This window comes from Euphorbia lathyris, chromosome 8 (genome assembly GCF_963576675.1).
Source record: "Euphorbia lathyris chromosome 8, ddEupLath1.1, whole genome shotgun sequence".
NCBI lineage: Eukaryota > Viridiplantae > Streptophyta > Magnoliopsida > Malpighiales > Euphorbiaceae > Euphorbia > Euphorbia lathyris.
Genome location: NC_088917.1, coordinates 25,650,904 through 25,669,863, shown reverse-complemented (window position 1 = coordinate 25,669,863; position 18,960 = coordinate 25,650,904). Strand labels below are relative to the sequence as shown.

At 36.8% G+C, this 18,960-nt stretch overlaps 3 protein-coding genes across 3 annotated transcripts; 1 reads left to right on the top strand and 2 right to left on the bottom strand.

Annotated features, from left to right (window-relative positions):
• Positions 1-7,850: 7,850 nt before the first annotated feature.
• LOC136203378 (protein MAINTENANCE OF MERISTEMS-like) lies at positions 7,851-10,816 on the bottom strand. Its single transcript, XM_065994507.1, has 5 exons — positions 10,550-10,816; positions 9,689-9,935; positions 8,639-9,594; positions 8,145-8,555; positions 7,851-8,055 (listed from the first exon to the last, which is right to left on the bottom strand). The coding sequence occupies exons 1-5, from the start codon at positions 10,592-10,594 to the stop codon at positions 7,927-7,929; spliced, it is 1,788 nt and encodes a 595-aa protein (XP_065850579.1). The 5' UTR covers positions 10,595-10,816; the 3' UTR covers positions 7,851-7,926.
• Positions 10,817-10,928: 112 nt separating this feature from the next.
• Positions 10,929-15,050, top strand: LOC136203379 (uncharacterized). Its single transcript, XM_065994508.1, has 7 exons — positions 10,929-11,183; positions 11,271-11,381; positions 12,357-12,425; positions 12,590-12,721; positions 13,665-13,742; positions 13,827-13,967; positions 14,646-15,050. The coding sequence occupies exons 1-7, from the start codon at positions 10,977-10,979 to the stop codon at positions 14,838-14,840; spliced, it is 933 nt and encodes a 310-aa protein (XP_065850580.1). The 5' UTR covers positions 10,929-10,976; the 3' UTR covers positions 14,841-15,050.
• A 574-nt stretch (positions 15,051-15,624) lies between these two features.
• LOC136203815 (probable protein arginine N-methyltransferase 1.2) lies at positions 15,625-18,678 on the bottom strand. Its single transcript, XM_065995054.1, has 9 exons — positions 18,314-18,678; positions 18,077-18,087; positions 17,611-17,766; positions 17,427-17,490; positions 17,183-17,325; positions 16,781-16,868; positions 16,466-16,581; positions 16,211-16,361; positions 15,625-16,127 (listed from the first exon to the last, which is right to left on the bottom strand). Exons 1-9 carry the CDS (start codon positions 18,576-18,578, stop codon positions 15,922-15,924), a joined length of 1,200 nt encoding a protein of 399 aa, XP_065851126.1. The 5' UTR covers positions 18,579-18,678; the 3' UTR covers positions 15,625-15,921.
• Between the last annotated feature and the right edge of the window lie 282 nt (positions 18,679-18,960).

Here is an 18,960-nt window from a genome sequence, read left to right as displayed (position 1 = left end):
TTTTATTTGCTGTGTACCTGTACATTTGCCAAACTGAAACTTGATTAGGAATATCACAAAAGTATGACCTTATGTGTTGTTATAAATACAAATTACAACTAAGTATTTGCAATATAGTTATTAATTAGAATTTTATTATATATATATATATATATATATATATCCGGTTCAATCAATCTGAATCAACCAGTTGAATCCATTGACCTTTGAACCTTTTACCAGATCGGTTCGATATCCGATCCGATTTTTAAAACCATTCATTTAAGGAAAATAATTTTTCATTTACCAAATACTGTTTTTAAGTGAGAAAACTGAGAAAGCTGACTTAGGGCTGTAATCGAGCCGAGCCGAGCTTTTACCTGTTCAAGCTCGGCTCACTATAAAATTAATGAGTTCGAGTCCGAGTCGAGCTTTGGCTTGCTCAATTTCGGCTCAGCTCATTAGAAAATAAACGAGCTCGAATCGAGAGTTACGAGCCTAAAATCCTCTTTGAACCTGGTTTATTAAGAAAATTATCTAACTATGAATTGTTTCTGAATAAATTGTTAATTATATTTATGAATTTTGCTCGTAAATATCTCTTTAATTGTGTATATAAACAAGCTCACAAGCAAAGTTTGTGAATAAATGAACAAGATGCTTGTAAATAGTTCGTCTATTACTCATTTATTAGGTTTCCATTGCTTTCCCAAGAAGGGCTTCCTACGCTATAATGTTCGCCGCTGAACCTTCTACCTAGTTCTTCTCGCGAAGCGGCAAGTAGCGATCCAACCCGAAGGGACCTCTAAAAAGAAAGTGCACGCCCCTCCGAAAAAGGGGGAACGCTGTCAGTATAATACGAAAATTCTTCATATAAGGTAAATTAGTAGCTGACCCGTGATGATAAAGGATGATTTTCATTAATCAACCCTGGCACGAAACCCATTCTCAAATGTCAGCTTGGATCATCGTGATAAAGCTATAAAGTTACAAAAGCTTTGGCAATTCCCTCGCCGGGGAAGTAAGGTTTGCATCATCAACCAAGGGTAGAAGAGCTTAGTTAGAAAGCCAACACCTTGCGACCCCACTGCTTTCCGCTAACATTCTGTGTCTCTCTTCCCCTTTCGGCTGCTAGTTTCGTCCACGAGTCACGTTTAGTAGCTAAAGGTTTCATGGCATTGATGAGGGGATCTATTAACCAATGCAAGCGGTAGGGCTTTTGTAGAACGATAGGTTACCATCTTCCTTCTTTTGTTTGTCTTTCTAGGGGTTCTATTATGATGGCTTTACTTTAAACTGGCAGGAAGAGAGAAAGAAAGTTTCACCAAGCAACTGTCTGCCCTTCTGTAACTGCAACTCCAAAGCTTATTCTCTTGCTGGCTCGCTAAAGAGGGGAGCATTTAAACCGTTTAGCTCCTTGAGCCCATTAGCTCGTTTGGAAGGGTAATCTATCTCAAGGGAAGCGGGGGGATAGTTTGGATCAATAACCTCGGTTGGATCCACATTACAGGGTTTACGACTAAAAGGCGGAAGCACTCCAAATGGCTAGCTGGGAGAAGTAATTGCAGGTATAACTAAAGCACCTCCAACTGCAACAAGCTCGAAAGCAGAAGAACAGGATGAAACTGGTTTTCTCCTACTCTATCTTACCCCCTTACAAGAGCACGGCTACTTAGTCTATGGGTACTTCTACAAAGACTGGGTCTAGAGTGACTAAGTAAAGGCTTGAAAAAAAAAGAGCTTGATGAGCTCCACAATCTATCATTACGAAGGTTTTATACCTTAGCGGATAGAAGGAGCTCAATCTAACAGCAAATGAAATAATATTAAGTTTAGATATTTGTGAACTAACACAAATTTATATAGTTTTATACAAAACTAAAATTTGTTCATAAATGTTCTAATCGAACCTTCTCGCGAGCTTCGAGTCGAGCTTTGGCCTGCTCAAACTTGGCTTATTTACGAACCAAGCTTTGGCTGCTCAAGCTTGGCTCGTTTACGAACCGAACTAGTAAATCGTATACACGAGCGGCTCATTTACAAATCGAGCCGAGTCGAACTGAACTTTTATCGAACCGATTAGTGAGCCGCTCATGAGCAGCTCGACTCATTTACAGCTCTAAGCCGACTGATGGTCTGATAAAATAATGTTAAACTGACCCTAAGAGTGTCTATTCTTTCCTATTTTTAAGGAGTCTCTTTCTCCTCTCTAATTTTTTTTATTAATAATTTATTATCGATAAGTCTATCTTATCTCACTATTGGTGGAGATGGCATGTATTTTAATGTTATAAATGGTTAAGAGTAAATTGTTTATATTATTTTTATAAAGTACGCTAATGTTTGATATTTGATAAGGATAGGGTAGGGATGTACAATGAATTAATTTCTTGTATTTGGTTACAATCCAATCCAACCCATTAAAAGAAACAATTCATGGATTGGTTGTTAAAACCAACCCAACCCATTAAATATTGAACTTCAAAAGATTGGGTTGGATTGGTTATTAATTCAAATAATTTCAAATATAAATTTATAGCTATTAAACATTAGACTAAATTAATGAACTTACAAATATTTGCACCAAATAGAACATAAATGACATTAACTTTTGAGTTAATTTTGAAAAAAGATTCATGCGCTTTCACGTTTTTGTAGATCGGTACATGTGAATTTTTTTACTCCAAAACAAATAACTTGACACCTTTAAAATAGATCGATATTTTCAAGATTTTTTAAGTCATTTTTCTACCTTTTCAGTGAGTTTTTGACCCGCTTTTTTGGGAATTCCAGATTTCAAGAATAAATTTAAAATATAAAATTTCTGAAATTTAAGAATTTCGAAAATTCCAGAATTTCTAGAATTCCCGAATTTTTGAAATTCCAGAATTTATAGAATTCCAAAATTTCTGAAATTCCAGATTTTTTGAATTCCAGAATTTCTAAAGTTCCAGAGTGTTTGAATTCCAGAATTTTTGAAATTTTAGAATTTCTAAATTCAAAAAATCCAAAATTTTCGAAATTTTAGAATTTCCGAAATTTCTGTATATCCGAAATTCCAAAATTTCTAGAATTCCAGAATTTCTCATTTTTTGTGTTTTTAAAATAAATAAAGTTTCCGTTTGCACATACTTTAAATTATAATTTGTTATTTAACACTCTTAATTTAATATATAAATTATAATAACATTTTGTAATAAACTTGTTTTTAAATGGAAAATAAGAGAATAAAAAAATACATGCAGATATTTGAATAAAAATTCAACCCAATCCAATCAATCAATTTCTTACATAGGTTGGTTAATTTTCCTACACCTGTAGGATAGGGATATATATAAATGTTAGGATAGAGATAAAGATAAAACGATTAAAATAAAATAGTTAACACTATTATTTCATTCAGTCTTGATCACATGCACCTTAATGAGTATGTAGAATTTGCTCATTTACCGTTAGATCTAGGCTTATTAGAATCCCAATGTGGCGATTCAAAACATCTCGAGGCTTAGATTTAATAAGTCTATATCTAACAGTGAATGAGCAAATTCACTTGCTCATTAAGGTATATGTGAAAATTCCTGTATTTCATATTTAATATGTTGGAAAGTGATATAGATAAAATAATACATTTTACTATATTATCCCTATTTAAATTAAATAACAACTTTTGGTAAGAGTTTCATCATATTAAAAATGATCTCAACCATTATACCATTCCCTATTCGTATAAGATTTGAGGATAAGACTATGATCTTTTCATTATCTCCCTACTCGGTCTAAAATAAAGAATAAAAAAGCCTTACATTTTTTTATTAAATTCTTATCCTCTCTATTTATCTCTTCTACCAAGGATCTCTAATAGGTAGTGTTTAGATAAATGTTCGATGAGGTAAATGGTGCTTGCAGTAGTGTTATGCATTCCAAAGATAAAGAACGTTTGCTACTTTTTAGTGTCTTTGCTATCCTTTTTCACATTAAAAAAATAGTACACTTTTGAACAATAAAATAATAATTTATAGAACTACCTCTGATCATTTTTAGAATTGGTTAGATCATCTTCAAAAAAAATTTAGTGCACTCTCTGAAAATAATATAAATAATTGAATTTTAGTAATTTAAGAGTAACTAAGATATATTATCTCCAACAATACTCTTTATATTCAATCTTTATTTATTATTTTATCACTAAAATTATTAATTGTTGTTATATTTACCAATAGTGAGAGTAGAGAGACTCATCAATAATAAATTATTAATAAAAAAATGAATTAAGAGGTAGAGAGAGACTCTCTAGATGATGGAGAGGCTCTTAGTAATTTGAGGAGCCACTAAGAGACTGTTGGTGTTATTTTTCATTCTCCCCCCTCAAATTTTAACTTAAGAATAATTTAAGAGGCTGTTAAAGATGTTTTTAGTATTAAATATTTTTTTTAATAAAAGTTTTCTAAAGTATTATAGGTAAAAGAGAAAATAAAATATTATATTTTTAGATGTATTAAATTTGGGTTAAGGTGTAAAAATACCTCTAATGTTTTGGGTCACGAGTAATTTTACCCCTAACGTTAGAAACCAAAAGCAATTTTACTCTTAACGTTGATAAATTGAGTCAATTTGAGAAATAATTCATCAAACTGTCTTCTCGGTCATGAATCTTGTCATCTACACTCCACGCGTGCGTTATTTTATCAGTGACAAATCACAAATATATGTTGAGATGTGAAATAAAATAATAATAATAAATATACTGTCTTTTGTACGAATTTGACAAAAAAAATCAAAAAATTCACCGAATTTTTAAATATTAATCTCCAATTATATTATATTAAATTATAAAAAACATGAAATCCTTTTTTAGAACAAATTGATATGCAATTGGTGCAGAATAATAAACAAAAATATCTGTGTTTTATAATATTGTCTGAAATTGACCCAAATTATCAAAATTATGGATAAAATTACTCTTGGTTGTTAACGTTATGGATAAAATTGTACCATTTTAGACGTTAGGGGTAAAACTGCTTCTGATCCAAAACGTTAGGGGTATTTTTACACTTTAATCCATTAAATTTTGATAATTTTTTGAAGTTGGTTGGATTGAAAATAATTTATAAGAGTCTATTAATATTTTGGATTGATTGCATTGAAAATGACTTATAAGTTGATTGCATTTAAAGACTACAATTATAAAGGGTGTTACCGTACACCGCCCCTTTTTTACAGCCCCCCGCCCCTTACATACCCATTATGCCCCTTCCATTATTTTTTAAAAAAATTTGAAATCACCCTTCTCTCTCTCTCTCTCTCTCTCTCTCTCACCCGAATAAAGCACGTAACTAAAAATTATGGATCCGAGAACGTCGGAACACGAAAACTCTGAAGACGAGGTAATGATTTAATATATTTTTAAATTTTTTAAATTTAATGTATTAAATTTCTGCTTTTTTTTTTAATTTTGTGAGGGGCGGGTAACGGACCCGCCCCGGTTCAGACGATGGCGGGTCCAAGACCCGCCATGGTACAAAGTAAGACGGGTCCAGGACCCTCCCACATCTGAAGGTGGGCGGGTCCTGGACCCGCCCTCGTCTGAAGGGGGGCGGGTCCGTGACCCGCCCGCGTCTGAATGGAGGCGGGTTCTGGACCCGCCTCCCTTTAAATGTTGGCGGGTCCTGGACCCGCCTGCCTATGTGCAGGAGGTCCAAGGACCCGTTTTGCGACTAATCTAACTTTAGTCCTTTTTGCATGTATTTTCAGGAGGCAGCTAGAGTTTGGGTTGAAGACGGAATCGATTATAGTCCTTATTTCATAACGAGCACGGTATTTCAAACAAGTGTGGAAGCAATTCAATGGGCGAAAAAAATTGCAATAAAAAATGGTTTTGAGATCGTTATTTCTTCGCATAAACACGGAGGTAAACAAAGTCTTCTGAGATGTTCACGTGGCGAACGGTATAGAGGATTGCCTATTCCCTTAGAAGATGGTTTAAGTAGGAAAACAAAAACTAAAGCGTGCGGCTGTCCATTTCGGTTAAAAGTCAGGCAGTTGCAAGATTTTTCGGGTTGGCAGATCGTTGCTAATGCTGGGGAGCAGAGTACGCATAATCATGAAATGATAGTTTATGCGGAGGGACACCGACAGATTAGCAGGCTTAGTCCAGCAGCAAAGCTAATTGTGCGTGACATGAGTTCGTATTAAACAAAGCCGTGTGCTATTATGACGGCACTTCGTACGAAACATCCAGAAGATAACCCAACAATAAAGCATGTATACAATTATAGAGACCGATTGAGGAAGGATGGGTTTGAGGGTAGAGATATGATTAGTCAGTTTTTCCACCTTGCCGTCACGAACAAGTATTATCATGCTTCGCTTGCTGATTCAGAAACTAATGTGTTAACACATGTATTTATGGCACATCCAGCTTCTGTTGAATTACTACGGACATACCACTGGTATATTGGCATGGATTCAACATACAAGACCAACAAGTACAGAATGCCATTCTTCGAAATTGTTGGGATGACTTCATGCAACAACAATTTCAAAATCGCGTATGCGATTATGCAGGATGAGACCGAATCTAGCTACCGTTGGGTTATGGAGTGTTTGAGGAATTTGATTGGATTTGACATGAACCCGACAGTTATTTTGACTGATAGAGAGTTGGGATTGATGAGGCCTGTTAGAGAGGTTTTTCCAGATTCTGCACACATGTTGTGTACTTGGCATATTAACAAGGATGTAGAAAACAAAGTCTACAAACTCATAGGTGGAGACATGAATTTTGCTTCAAAATTCAAGAATGGCAGATGGAAGAAAATAATAAATTCTCAAACAATAGATGAATATGAGTTGGAAGTGGCCAAGATGAAGGATACAATGGGAAGGATAGGTAATGTGGTAGCTTATGTTGAGAATACATGCTTACTCCATAAAGAGAAGTTTGTTGTTGCGTGGACTAAAGATTTTTTACATTTTGGCAACACAACAACCTGTAGAGTGGAGAGTGAACATTCTTCTTCTGCTGCCACTGAATGTGATATTACTGATTACCATAATTATGACAAAATCGTTGAAATCATAAAGCCTTATATTGAATCCTATCTCGATGTCAAGGGTGATGGTAACTGTGAGTTCCGTGTTGTGGCAGACCGAGTATTCGGTGATGAAGAGAGTTGGTATTTTGTTAGAACGGCTATAGTGAATGAAATAATTGCTAAACGTTCTTTATACGAGCCAATTTACTATGATGGGATTGCAGCGGCAGTTAAGCGGATTGCTTGGGATGGTGGGAATTGTACAGATGACCATTGGATGATAACTTTTGATGACCTGTATCCGATTGCGTCATTATACAATGCTGCTGTATTCTTTTTCGGATATGGGAATGGAGGGAGCTTATTTTCATGTGGTACTGTGCTGCCACTGTATGCACCCGCAACTGCTACACGATCACAACGAGAAATTGTCATTGCTCATTTAGGTCGTCGGTGTGAACATTATATTCGGCTGGACTTATCCAGCGATTTTCCAGTGCTGCCGATACTACTTAACTGGAACATATGTCGTGACAATAGTGTCGAAGGATGGGACCTTTTGTATGCAGATCAGCGAGTACAGTGGGATAGATTATCAAGAGCTGCAGGATATGGCATTTAGTGTCATTACTTTTTAGTGAACTTACTGTTTAGTGTCAAACATTGGAATTACTGTTTAATTGGAATTACTGTTTAATTGGAATTACTTAACTGCAGATTACTGTTTAATTGGAATTACTGTTTAATTGGAATGACTATTTAATTGGAATTACTGTTTAATTGGAATTACTATTTCTAGTAAGACTAAAATAAACATACTAAAAATACTGTCTAGTACATACTGATATTACTGTTTAGTACGAATGAAACAACTAAAATAAACATACTAGTAATATTGTTTAAACATCAATAATCATTTGGCCAAATGCCAATCATGCATAAGCTTATCCACTTCCTCCGCCCACATCTCTGCCGTATCTTCATCTACGCGTCGAAGAGCTGCTAACATGCCAGTGCCCACAGTAGTCCACCGATTAACCCACTGCAAAAAAAAAAAACACAAAACAAAATTTCTTAATTAATATTAATGTTAGAAACTCGTATTAACTTGATAAAATCAAAATTACTTACAATCTCACTGTTCGAACGAGTGAGAACCGTCTGTGGGTGTGCATCCATGTCGGGCATGATGTGTGGATGCGAATATCTAGTGTACCACTCCATGTATGTCTCATCACATGCTGATGGAATCTGAGCAAGAGTGTATATCATCAACATGAGCGTCGATGCTGCTGGGAAAAATGACCAACTATCGTCAGCAACCACAACTGGATGCTCTAACCGATACCGACTGCTATTCCAAGGACGTACAACCTTCGTGCCCCTGAAAGCAGGCATGGGTACAATCTGGATATACCCCAACTGACGGAGACATCTATCAGGCATATACGGCTCCATGACATCCCGGTATCGTATCCATCCTCTATAGATAGTCCTAGGAGTGCGGGTCACTATGTCAGGACCGTATGGCATCCACATCACCTACAAAGGTAAAAAGTTAATTATTATAAAAGTAAATTAATATCTTCCTAAAAAGTTTATTACTGTACAAGTAGAAATCGTACCTCCGCCGCTGTCAATCTATCAAGACGGCGACACAAATCTCTCAAACGAGTCTCTGTCCTGGACTGCTGTGTCGTGATCCAGATACGAGCTCGGGGAGCCTCCGGATGGGGTGTGAGTCCCTCTCGCTGAGGTCTGAAACACGGAAAATACTCGTATATCCACGCTTGCAAAAGAGTCAGACAACCCGTTATCTGTCCACAATCTCCTCTACTAGCAACACCTAGCTGCCGGTATAGGTATGCTAGTGTAGCTGTGCCCCAGGAGTAGCCAGCCACATCCTCTACCCCATCCTGCACCTCTAGTACGCACGCGGGTCGGATTCGGTCGCCACTCTTGTCTATAAACAAGGTGGAACCGAACATTAAAAACATCCACCCGATAGCCTCAAACTCAGACATCCGACCTACAGAGCATAAAGAGACAACTGAATTGCAGAATACCCCGCCACCTTTCCAATGGGTAGCCAGCAGCTCATTTCTATTCACCCCAAACACCTCCATCACTACCGACTGAAGTTGTTCCCCACCAATGCTATCAGACACCAGCCGCCCCTCCACTAGGATACGTAGAATCTCCCAGACGTCATGCAGCATAATCGTCATCTCCCCAAATGGCATGTGAAATGATGACGTATCTGGCTGCCACCGCTCCACAAAAGCACATATAAGGGGCATATCAATGTGTGTGTACATGGTAGATGGGAGGTGTGATAGTTGCGATCCCCGTATAAGCGCCCTGACCTCTGGACGAGCACTCTTATACCAATCATTTAATTTCCTGCAGAATGTCCCTCTAGTGTGGCCCCTGAGCTCCGACCTCAGCTGTCCGGTCCATATGGTAGAAGCGACATGTCCCAAGAAGCTGGGAATCACAGTACCATCAATTGGTCCACTGGGGACCGGATCCGTGACAACCCAGTCATCCTCTACAACATTCCTCGAGCGCTTACTACTTCCTACAATAGTATTAAACGTATAACATTTATACCATTTTTCTATAGTAAAATAAATTAATAAATAAAAATTATGATAAAAATGTAAATTATTTACCAGATGACTCGGAACGACCACCCTTCCCCTTCGACGCCCGACGAACTGGGCTAGGGTCGCTCTCGGGAAGGTCCTCACCATCATCCATGGTAGCATAATCCTCATCGTCACTCATGGGCCGCTGTACTGTCACGTGCGCCCTTTGAGCATCCGCCATGAGCTTCTCGGCTTCTCGATCCCTCCGAACAGATGCTGTAACACCACGTCTAGCAGGATGGCGAGGTCCGGAACCCTCTTCAATGTCACGCTGGAAAATAAACATTCAACAGTTACTAAAAGCAATACGCTAAATTTCGCAAAAGAGCAAGCTAAATGCGCTAAATACAATCCCTAAATATTTATAAAAACTACACGTTAAAGTTCTACAAAAAAAAAATACACTAAATATGTTCTAAAAACAACACGTTAATATTTTTAAAAAAAATACGCTAAATATGTTCTAAAAAACACGTTAATATTTCTAAAATAAATGCGCTAAATATTTCTAATTTTTTTTTTAGTTGTTAGTTTTCTGTCCCGAAAATCGGGACAGAAAACGACTTCAGTAATGCATCGGCGGGTCCAGGACCCGCCGCTATCTCTTGACGGGCGGGTCCAGGACTCGCCCGTATTCTGACCATGGCGGGTCCAGGACCCGTCATGAACAAAACCGTGGCGGGTCCAGGACCCGCCATGAACAAAACCGTGGTGGGTCCAGGACCCGCCATGGTTTTGTTCATGGCGGGTCCTGGACCCGCCACTGTTTTGTTCATGGCGGGTCCTGGACCCACCATGGTCAGAAACATAGCGTTTTCTGTCCCGAATTTCGGGACAGAAAACTTAAAAAAAAAATAAAAACCGAAAAAAAATAGAAACACGTACCGAAATGAGCCCGGCTGCCTTTTCTTTACCTCCACGTCCAGCCATAATTAGTCCGGGTTTTCTTTTGGTTTGAACTAAAGTGTTTGGGAGTTAGAAATTGAATTTGAACTTAATATTTTAAATATAAGGGAAGGGGCAAAATTGTAATTTAAAAGCGGTATGTGAGAATTAAGGGGCGGCGTGAAGCAAATCACATTATAAATGAGAACTACGTGTTTTCTTTCATCCCATTGGTGGAAATATATTGGGCCCACAATCAAAACCTAGGCTACCAATCAGAATCAGGGAAACACGTAAGAGCCGGTAAACCTTAAACCAAACCAATTGAACCCAACTTATTCCATTACATATATAACGTCTCCTTTTTTATACTAATCATTTTTAAAGATCCAAACTTCCGTTGCAGGCGGTAAAGAGAGACATAGCGATGGCTGAACTCAAGCATTTACTGCTAATTCTAGTCAATTTAATGGCGATCACAACAATTTTGCCTGTCTCTCTTGCCTCGAAGAAACCCGTTCTGAGTGCAAGAAAAGAGGACATACCATACATCAAATGCCAAGTCTGTGAAAAAGTAGCGAAGGAGTTGTACAAGCTCACACAGGCGAAACAGGCTGAAATCTCACCCAAAAAGGTAATTTGATTAATTAGGTTTTGTTGAATTTTATTGGGTTCATTTGTTTTGAATGTTGATTTTGAGTAATTGTTTTCCGTTGTGTAGATCTCAGAGTATCATATCATTGAGATTGCCGAGAATGTTTGCAATTTGAAGAAGCAGGAAGCTGATTGGATTATGAAGATTGATATTGTAGAGAAAGGGGATAAATTAGAGGTAAGATTGGAGCTACTTTGTTCTCGTTCTATGATTGTTTATGTGCTGATTTAATGGAATAAATTGAGAGTAGGATTGTGAGTGATCAAATCTGAGTAACATGGAAAATTAGTCTACTGTCAAATTGGCAAACTTTAGATGTTGTTTTAAGGTAAATTACACACATGGCCCCTCAACTTAGTTCTTACTTTCTGTACGGCAGTTAAACCTCAATCGTCACCTAGAAATAGAAAATCTTCCAAGAATTGAAGTTGTTTAGAACCACATTTCCTATCTAATAATAGTTTTAGATTTTCGAAATCAACATTTTCCAAACTCTCTGAATAACCATTTTTCCTCTCTTAATCAAGGGTAAAAAGAACACACTGTCACTAAAGTAGAGGGTATTTGCAGATTTTTAAAGTCATAAAGTAGCACATCTCCATCAATAAACATGATTAGAGGAGTAGCCACGTGTCTGTCAAGTGTCCAAAAAGGAAAAGAAAATACCAAGTGTCCAAAAAGGAAAAGAAAATATCACACTAACTGATATGTGGCAGCCACGAGGACGACACGTGGCTGCCACATGATTGTTGCTCCAATCATGTTTATGACGTGTAGATGAGGGGTCATTGACATGAGCATTCTGATGGAGCAAGTTGCCGGATTTAGACATAACGACTTTATTGACGGAAATGTGCTATTTTAGTGACTTTAATGTATCAAAATCTACTTTACTGACCATCGGCATAAATACTTGATAGTTTGATGACCGTGGGTGCATTTTACCCCTTAATCAAACAATACCTAAACTACCTCAAAATCAAAATGCTTATTTTTTGGGGACTTTTACGCTTGTATGAAGTTGAGGGCCATAAAAAAAAAAAAGTACAGCTAAAATTGAGATGTCTCGGGTGTAATTTATCCTGTCCTTTTTCCTGTTGTTCAATGTAAACCTGACTTTAACTTTTATAAGTTTTTATTATCATGTTTTAGCTGGTAGAACAAGATACTGAAGGTCAATGCAATTCAGAATGCAAGACAATAGAGAGAGCTTGTGAGGAGGTAAGATTTGCATTTGCAATTTGTTCTTGTATTACTTTTCATGGCAATGTATTTTATATGCATACTCTGGATTGCAATTACAAGTTTCTTTTCTTTTTTATGTATTAGCTCCTATAGTACTTGAATGTCTAGATTGTTTATGGAACTACTTGACGAATTTGCAGGTTATGGGGTATGCTGATACTGACATTGCTGAACACTTATTTACTTCCAAACCCAGTATCAATGAGTTGGTAAACTATCTTTGTAAAGACCTCACTAACATTTGTGTTAAGAAGCCGCCTCCGGTTCCTAAGGTAATGTTTTTTTCAGTTGATCTGTTAGAATATATACCTGTGTATGATCTCCTCATATCTTAAGATCAATAATGAGCTATACACAGGAAGGAGAAATACCAATAAGATGTTGGTTGGAGTGATTAGGAGCTTTTTTTTCCAGCTAAGCAACGTCTCATGTTCCAGTCTTGTGTACGATGAAAACAGTTGTCAAGAGTGCTTTATTCCCTGGTATAAGCCAAAATGTACTGTAAGAAGAAATACTAGTGATTTACGTCACGGGGTCAGAGTTCTCGTGCAGAGGCAATACCCGTGTGGGCCTTTAGTCTCCCGCATCTCCCAAGGCTTAGCCTTTTCCATCTCCGATGCTCACTGGTTTGGCTCTCCCATGGGCTCATCAGGCGAGCAGGGACAACTCCCAACCAGTGTGGTGCCTAGATAGCACACCCATCCATCATAGTCAATTCATAGACCTGCAACAAGCTCCCTAAACTTGACTGGGTCGTCATGCCTAACTCAAGATAGGCAAGCATCCGAGACACGTACTCACCACTTAGCGCTGTCCTGGATCCCATATTTAAGATCACCAGCAAGCGTCTCGCTCATACCTCACACAGTCTGTGACATTTGACTGCCCTTTCATTTTTGCCTCCATAACCTTTTTGTTTCATCTTCCGTCCTCTTAATTCTGTAGAAGTTGTATCGAAATCATGTGTATTTAAGTGATGTTTCCTGGGGTTAATTAAGTTCTGTTTACCAATAATTTGGTGGTTTTATACTTTCTTAGTGCATATACTATTTATATTGAATGAATTTTAGTCTTTCCTTTCACTTCAAATGTTCTGCTTAACAAAATGTTATATTTTGCTTTCCCAAAGAGCAGAAAGCTCAAAACTGTTTTCGACAGGCCATCTCAAATTCAGTTCTGATTAACTCGCCTTTCTTTTCTTTTCCTGTGTCTCAGAATAGAACTCCTGGAGAACCATTTGTTCCGAAACCAGCCAAAGATGCTGAAATGGAGAAGATGTTGAGATCAATGCAGGTAATAATCGTTTCCTCGCTTAAAAACTTTATCTATGTATGCTTCAGAGTAAATTGACTTCTTTTATGTTTCAATATGGTGCAGGGCATGCCAGGAGCACCTAACATGCAAATGTATTCGAGGGACGATTTGATGAACATGAAGAATTTTGGAAACAAAGATGCTGCTGATGATGATGACGACGATGAAGAGGAGAATGATGAGCCAAACTTCCCCAAAAACTTGGTAAGCAAACTTTTTGAATCCCTTGAACTTTCAAGTAGAGATGGCAATTATATACACGACCTGACAACACAACACGGATTTAGTGGGTTGGCACGAAATTGACGCACAAAATTTTGAGCTTGGACTAGGGTTGACTAGATAACTCGAAAATAACACGAATATTTAAAATTGTTATTATTATCCCTTTGTCATCTTAATTAATAAAGGTAATAATTACAACTATTACCTATAAACACAACTAATACCTGCTATATGTTTACTTGTCATCTTAACAGAGATATGTGACTTATAAGTTATAAACACATTACACGAATCCAACATGGTATTAACTGGTTAAGGGTTTGTCTAATAGGGTTTTAGGTCAAACTTTTGAATGTTCAGGTTAATCTGTTAATCAATAAATGACATAAAAGTATGCATTAGTATTATTAGATGCTCCTGTACTTTTAAATGTCACCATTGCATACATGCCACCCGTAAACACGATACAAAATCGACACTAAACCGATAGCATTGACACGATTTTGGCACACAAAAATTTGGGGTTGTGTTAGGGTCAACTCATTTTACACTAATCCGATAATTGACACGACAAAAGCACGGTAATTTTGCCCTCTACTATCAAGGAGATGTCATATCACAGTTTTACTCAACTGTTGCGATTGAATTCTCTTGCAGGCAAAAGCTCTGAACAAGAAAGAAAGCAAGAAAGAAGACTGGAAACAGAAGATCAGCAAAGGAATAAAAAGCATGGGTGAAACAGTGAAAGGACACACAGACAAGGTCTCTAATAGGTTAAGGCAATGGTGGAAAGGATTAAAAGCTGCAAAAAAAGCAAACAAGAATACAAAAACTGGGAAATCAGAGCTTTAGGAGCCTTAATAACACTTTTCATTGTATTAAAAGATCACATTTTTGTTCATCATAGTATTCCAGTGTTTCAGGCATAGGTTAACCCATCAACAGAAAGTGGGATAGTTTAGGAATTGAGTGAAAATTGAAACCTGTGTTTGAGGGTGTGACATTGACAAGTTGTACCAATTTCAATTCATTTAAGAACACAGATATTCAGTTTTCGTGTTACAGTCGTATATCAATTAGTTAGAAAGAAAGAATTGTGTTTTTTTTTTTTTTTTTGCTATTTCGGAATAGATTGAAAATGAAATAGATGGAAAAGTTGAAGAATTAAAATTGCTTAAAATATTATCAATTTTTAGAGTTTTTTTTATTTTGAAATCATTTTAGACGTTTATTAAAGTTCAATGGTTATAATGTTAAAAAAGTACAAAATTAAGTGATTTTTATGTTACGTTTTGAAGTTCGTATTAATTATGGTAAAATCCAATGGCTATGAATGTAATTTACGCCATACAAACCATGGAATACTTTTTTAATGTCAATTATGAAATTAGATCAATTTGTCGATGTGCACACTATTTATAACGTTATTATGACATTAGAGATAAGGGTGTCTTCTATGCTTACTTTGTTTTTAACAAAGTAAACTTTACTTTGTTTTTTCTACCATTGGATGAGCTTACTTTGTTAAAGTTCATCACCATCCAATGGTGGAAAAAACAAAGTAATGCTTACTTTGTCAAAAACAAAGTAAACATAGCCTAACCCTAGAGATGACATACAAGAAACAAATATGAACTTGAATAAAGAGAATCAATTTTAATCAAAATCTTAATTTCCTTCAAATCACGAATTCAAAATTCATCAAACGTAAATTTTAAAAATAGAAGAGCATTACATTATTCAACCACCTTTTGCATTTGTTAAAACAAATTGCAGCCAAGCAAATCCACAACTCACTCTCACATTTCCTTGAGAGAAAAATAGTTACACTCGGCTCCTAGAGGAGGAAGCAGCTTGTGCTTCACTCCCCACAAAGTGGTTGAACTTCAGTCTGAGTCGCTGCTACTGATACAGACAATTTTGTAGACAGCCTTCATCTCATCCTGTAATGTTGAGTTCTAGAGACATTACAACGCCGGCCATTCAATGCATATTTCACCAGTATATCGATATCTCGAGGATTCTTTTTGTTGGGTGATACAGTCATGCTCCCAGTTACGGCTTCTCCTTCACATATTGTTAGAACATCTTCTAGGTAAAGAACAGTTTGCTTCCAATGTGTGGATCGCGATTTTGGCCCTGCATTATTTCAAAATTCCCAAGTAAATAACTGAAATCGATACAAGGAAAACCTGTGATAACACTGTTGGAAAAGAACTGACCAGTGGAGAAGCCCATCAATTTGTGGCATTTGGTAAATGATACATCAAAGTAGGCTACTAAAGCATGGATGTAATCATCACGTTCAGCAACTAGCTTAAAAGGAGCTGTAAAGGAAGCATCTCCAGAAACCATTTTTGAGATATCCATCGTCTGAAATTAGGTGATAAATATTAATGAACAACGGCCAAAGTGGTTACTGAACAAAAGCTAGAAAAAGGATTGAATAGATTTAAATTCAAAGTTCACAAACCCACCTTGAGCAGTTGGCTGTTTGTAACAATTTGATTCTGCTCGACTGTGTCAACAAGAGGTTCCATCATTGCTTGCTTCTTGATACAGCTCATGTCAAAGCCATAGACACTATTCCAAACTGGCGTAGCATAAGGTTCAAGAGGGCCAAAATAATATCATAAATAAGGAAAGAACAATGTGTTAGTTTGGAGACATATAGGACAGGAAAGAAATTGGGCAAACAATTGAAACCCCATGCATAATAGAAGTGAGCAAATGCATGGATCATAACGACAATAATACCCTTGTACTGTGCGCATGAGAAAACATATACTCACATTCAATCTTATCTTCCTTGTAGTCAGCATCTTCAATTGCTGTCACAAATAAAGAAGTTTTGTCTGGCAGAAGGATCCCATCACTCACCTGAAAAAAAGCAACAGATCAAAAAATTGACACCATCATTCACAATAAATCAGATAGCGTGCTCAATACAAGGATGTTTTACCAAATCCTAGCAAATAGACAAGTAAACCTAATCCACCATATGGATCTTTATCTGTGAATTCTGAAAGATTTTGAACTATGAGTAGGAGAAAGTCACTTGATGACCTCACCAAAAAGAGTTTAGTTTATTTTTCATTCATTAACAGGTGGTTCCTTCTTATCCTCTCCATTTGTGATGCTATAATAGAATAATAACCTATAAACCTGAAAACTGAAATGCGAAGACAACTTACAAGCCATTTGTCTCGAGCATAAAGGACCGTGTTTAACATATTCTCATACAAAAGAAAGTACCCCATCCACTCTGAAATGATAATATCAACTTTATCAACCGGTAGCTCAATCTCTTCAATCTTTCCCTTCAAAACAGTTATAACTGTAACAGGGGGGAAAAGAAGTAAATAAATAGTGAGATCAATGTTGAAAGAACCTAATGAGATATAAGATTAAAATAACATAAAAACACAAATACATTACCATCTGAAAATCCATTTGTTTCAACAATCTCTTTTGCCATGTCAGCCATTTGAGAGCACTCAACCTGAGGATAAAGAAGCCAGCTTTCAAGTATAACTCGAAAACCCAAGAAGGAAATAACAAATATGCCATACCATACTTCATAAGTGGAATATTACATCAGTGAAGGAAATGAAACACATACCGCATAAACATGAGCTGCCCCTGCTTTTGCACAGAACAGAGACAAAATCCCAGTTCCGGCACCAACATCCAGCACTACTTTATTCTTAATAAGAAACTTATTCTGGTAAATAACATTTTGGTAAGTCTTTGTTCTTACAACATCCTTCAGCATTTCCTGAAACATGAAGATCACAAGGGAATTATCAACCAGTAATCAATTTTATTAAGTATATACATCAAAACATATATATAGCACTATGGGTACAGGCAATGAAGTAAAACAAGCATTCAAATAAGCAAGATAAGATCTCAGAATGAAGTCCCGAAATCTTCTTAAACATATTATGCAATCCTAGAATTGTATAAAGGGAGGATTCTTTGTGAGCCCATATTAATTAAGCACAAAAAAAAAGATAAAGAAGGCAATGAATAAACGAATTTGATGTTCCAGAGGTAAAAGATTGCATCCACGTCTACACACTTACTTCGTGAATACCTGCGAAAACAAAAAAGACAGAAAAGGAAGCATTAGTTTATGCAAGAAATGCTCAGAAAAAAAAAAGGAACTGGCATGAAATGATGAGGATAATGGAAAAAGATTAATCAGGAGAAAGGTCCAGGTAACATAGTTTACATATTTAAGAGCTTCATATCCTAAACTTAGCATTTGAAAAACTTAATATAGAACAAAGAAAACAAAGGGAAATGATTGAGGAAGTTACCGAAATGAGAATAAGAATCGAAGTAATAATCGGCACTGGTCTTATCATCCTCGCCATCGACAAATGAAACGTCGGGCTCACACATGGATTCATCGTCCATGGCAGTGGCTTTGCCCCCTGCTACAATTGACTGGTCAAGATTCGAGCTCTCTGTGGCTAACTCTTCGTCTTCGTCTTCCAAGCGAGTTAGGGTTCCTTGATGTTGAGTCTCGGTCAAGATAGTTGAGCTCTGAATGTTGTCGCGGGACTTCTTTCGACGAACCATTTTAAAGATTAGGGTTTTTCCTGGTTGCAGAGTCTGGAGGCGGGAGGGAAGAAACTTTAGGGTTTATGTGTGGGTTTTACTTGGGGGTGCTCATATAGTTTTACTTGCTAGTAGGACAAAAGCCCCACTATTTTTATATAGTCTTTCTTTGAATAGTCTTAAGGAGAATAAAATTAACTTGAGTAAAAAATATATATTTGATTTGAGTGGTTAATGATTTCAAGTCACTTAAGTTAGATCTCGAGTACGAATCCTTACATACGTGTAAAACTTCAATTCGGAGAGGTTAGATACCTAAAGGGTGACCGACAACCCTCGAACCGATCTTTTATTTCTAACAAACTCAGATTAGATGAATTCCATGCAAACCACGCGCTACCAA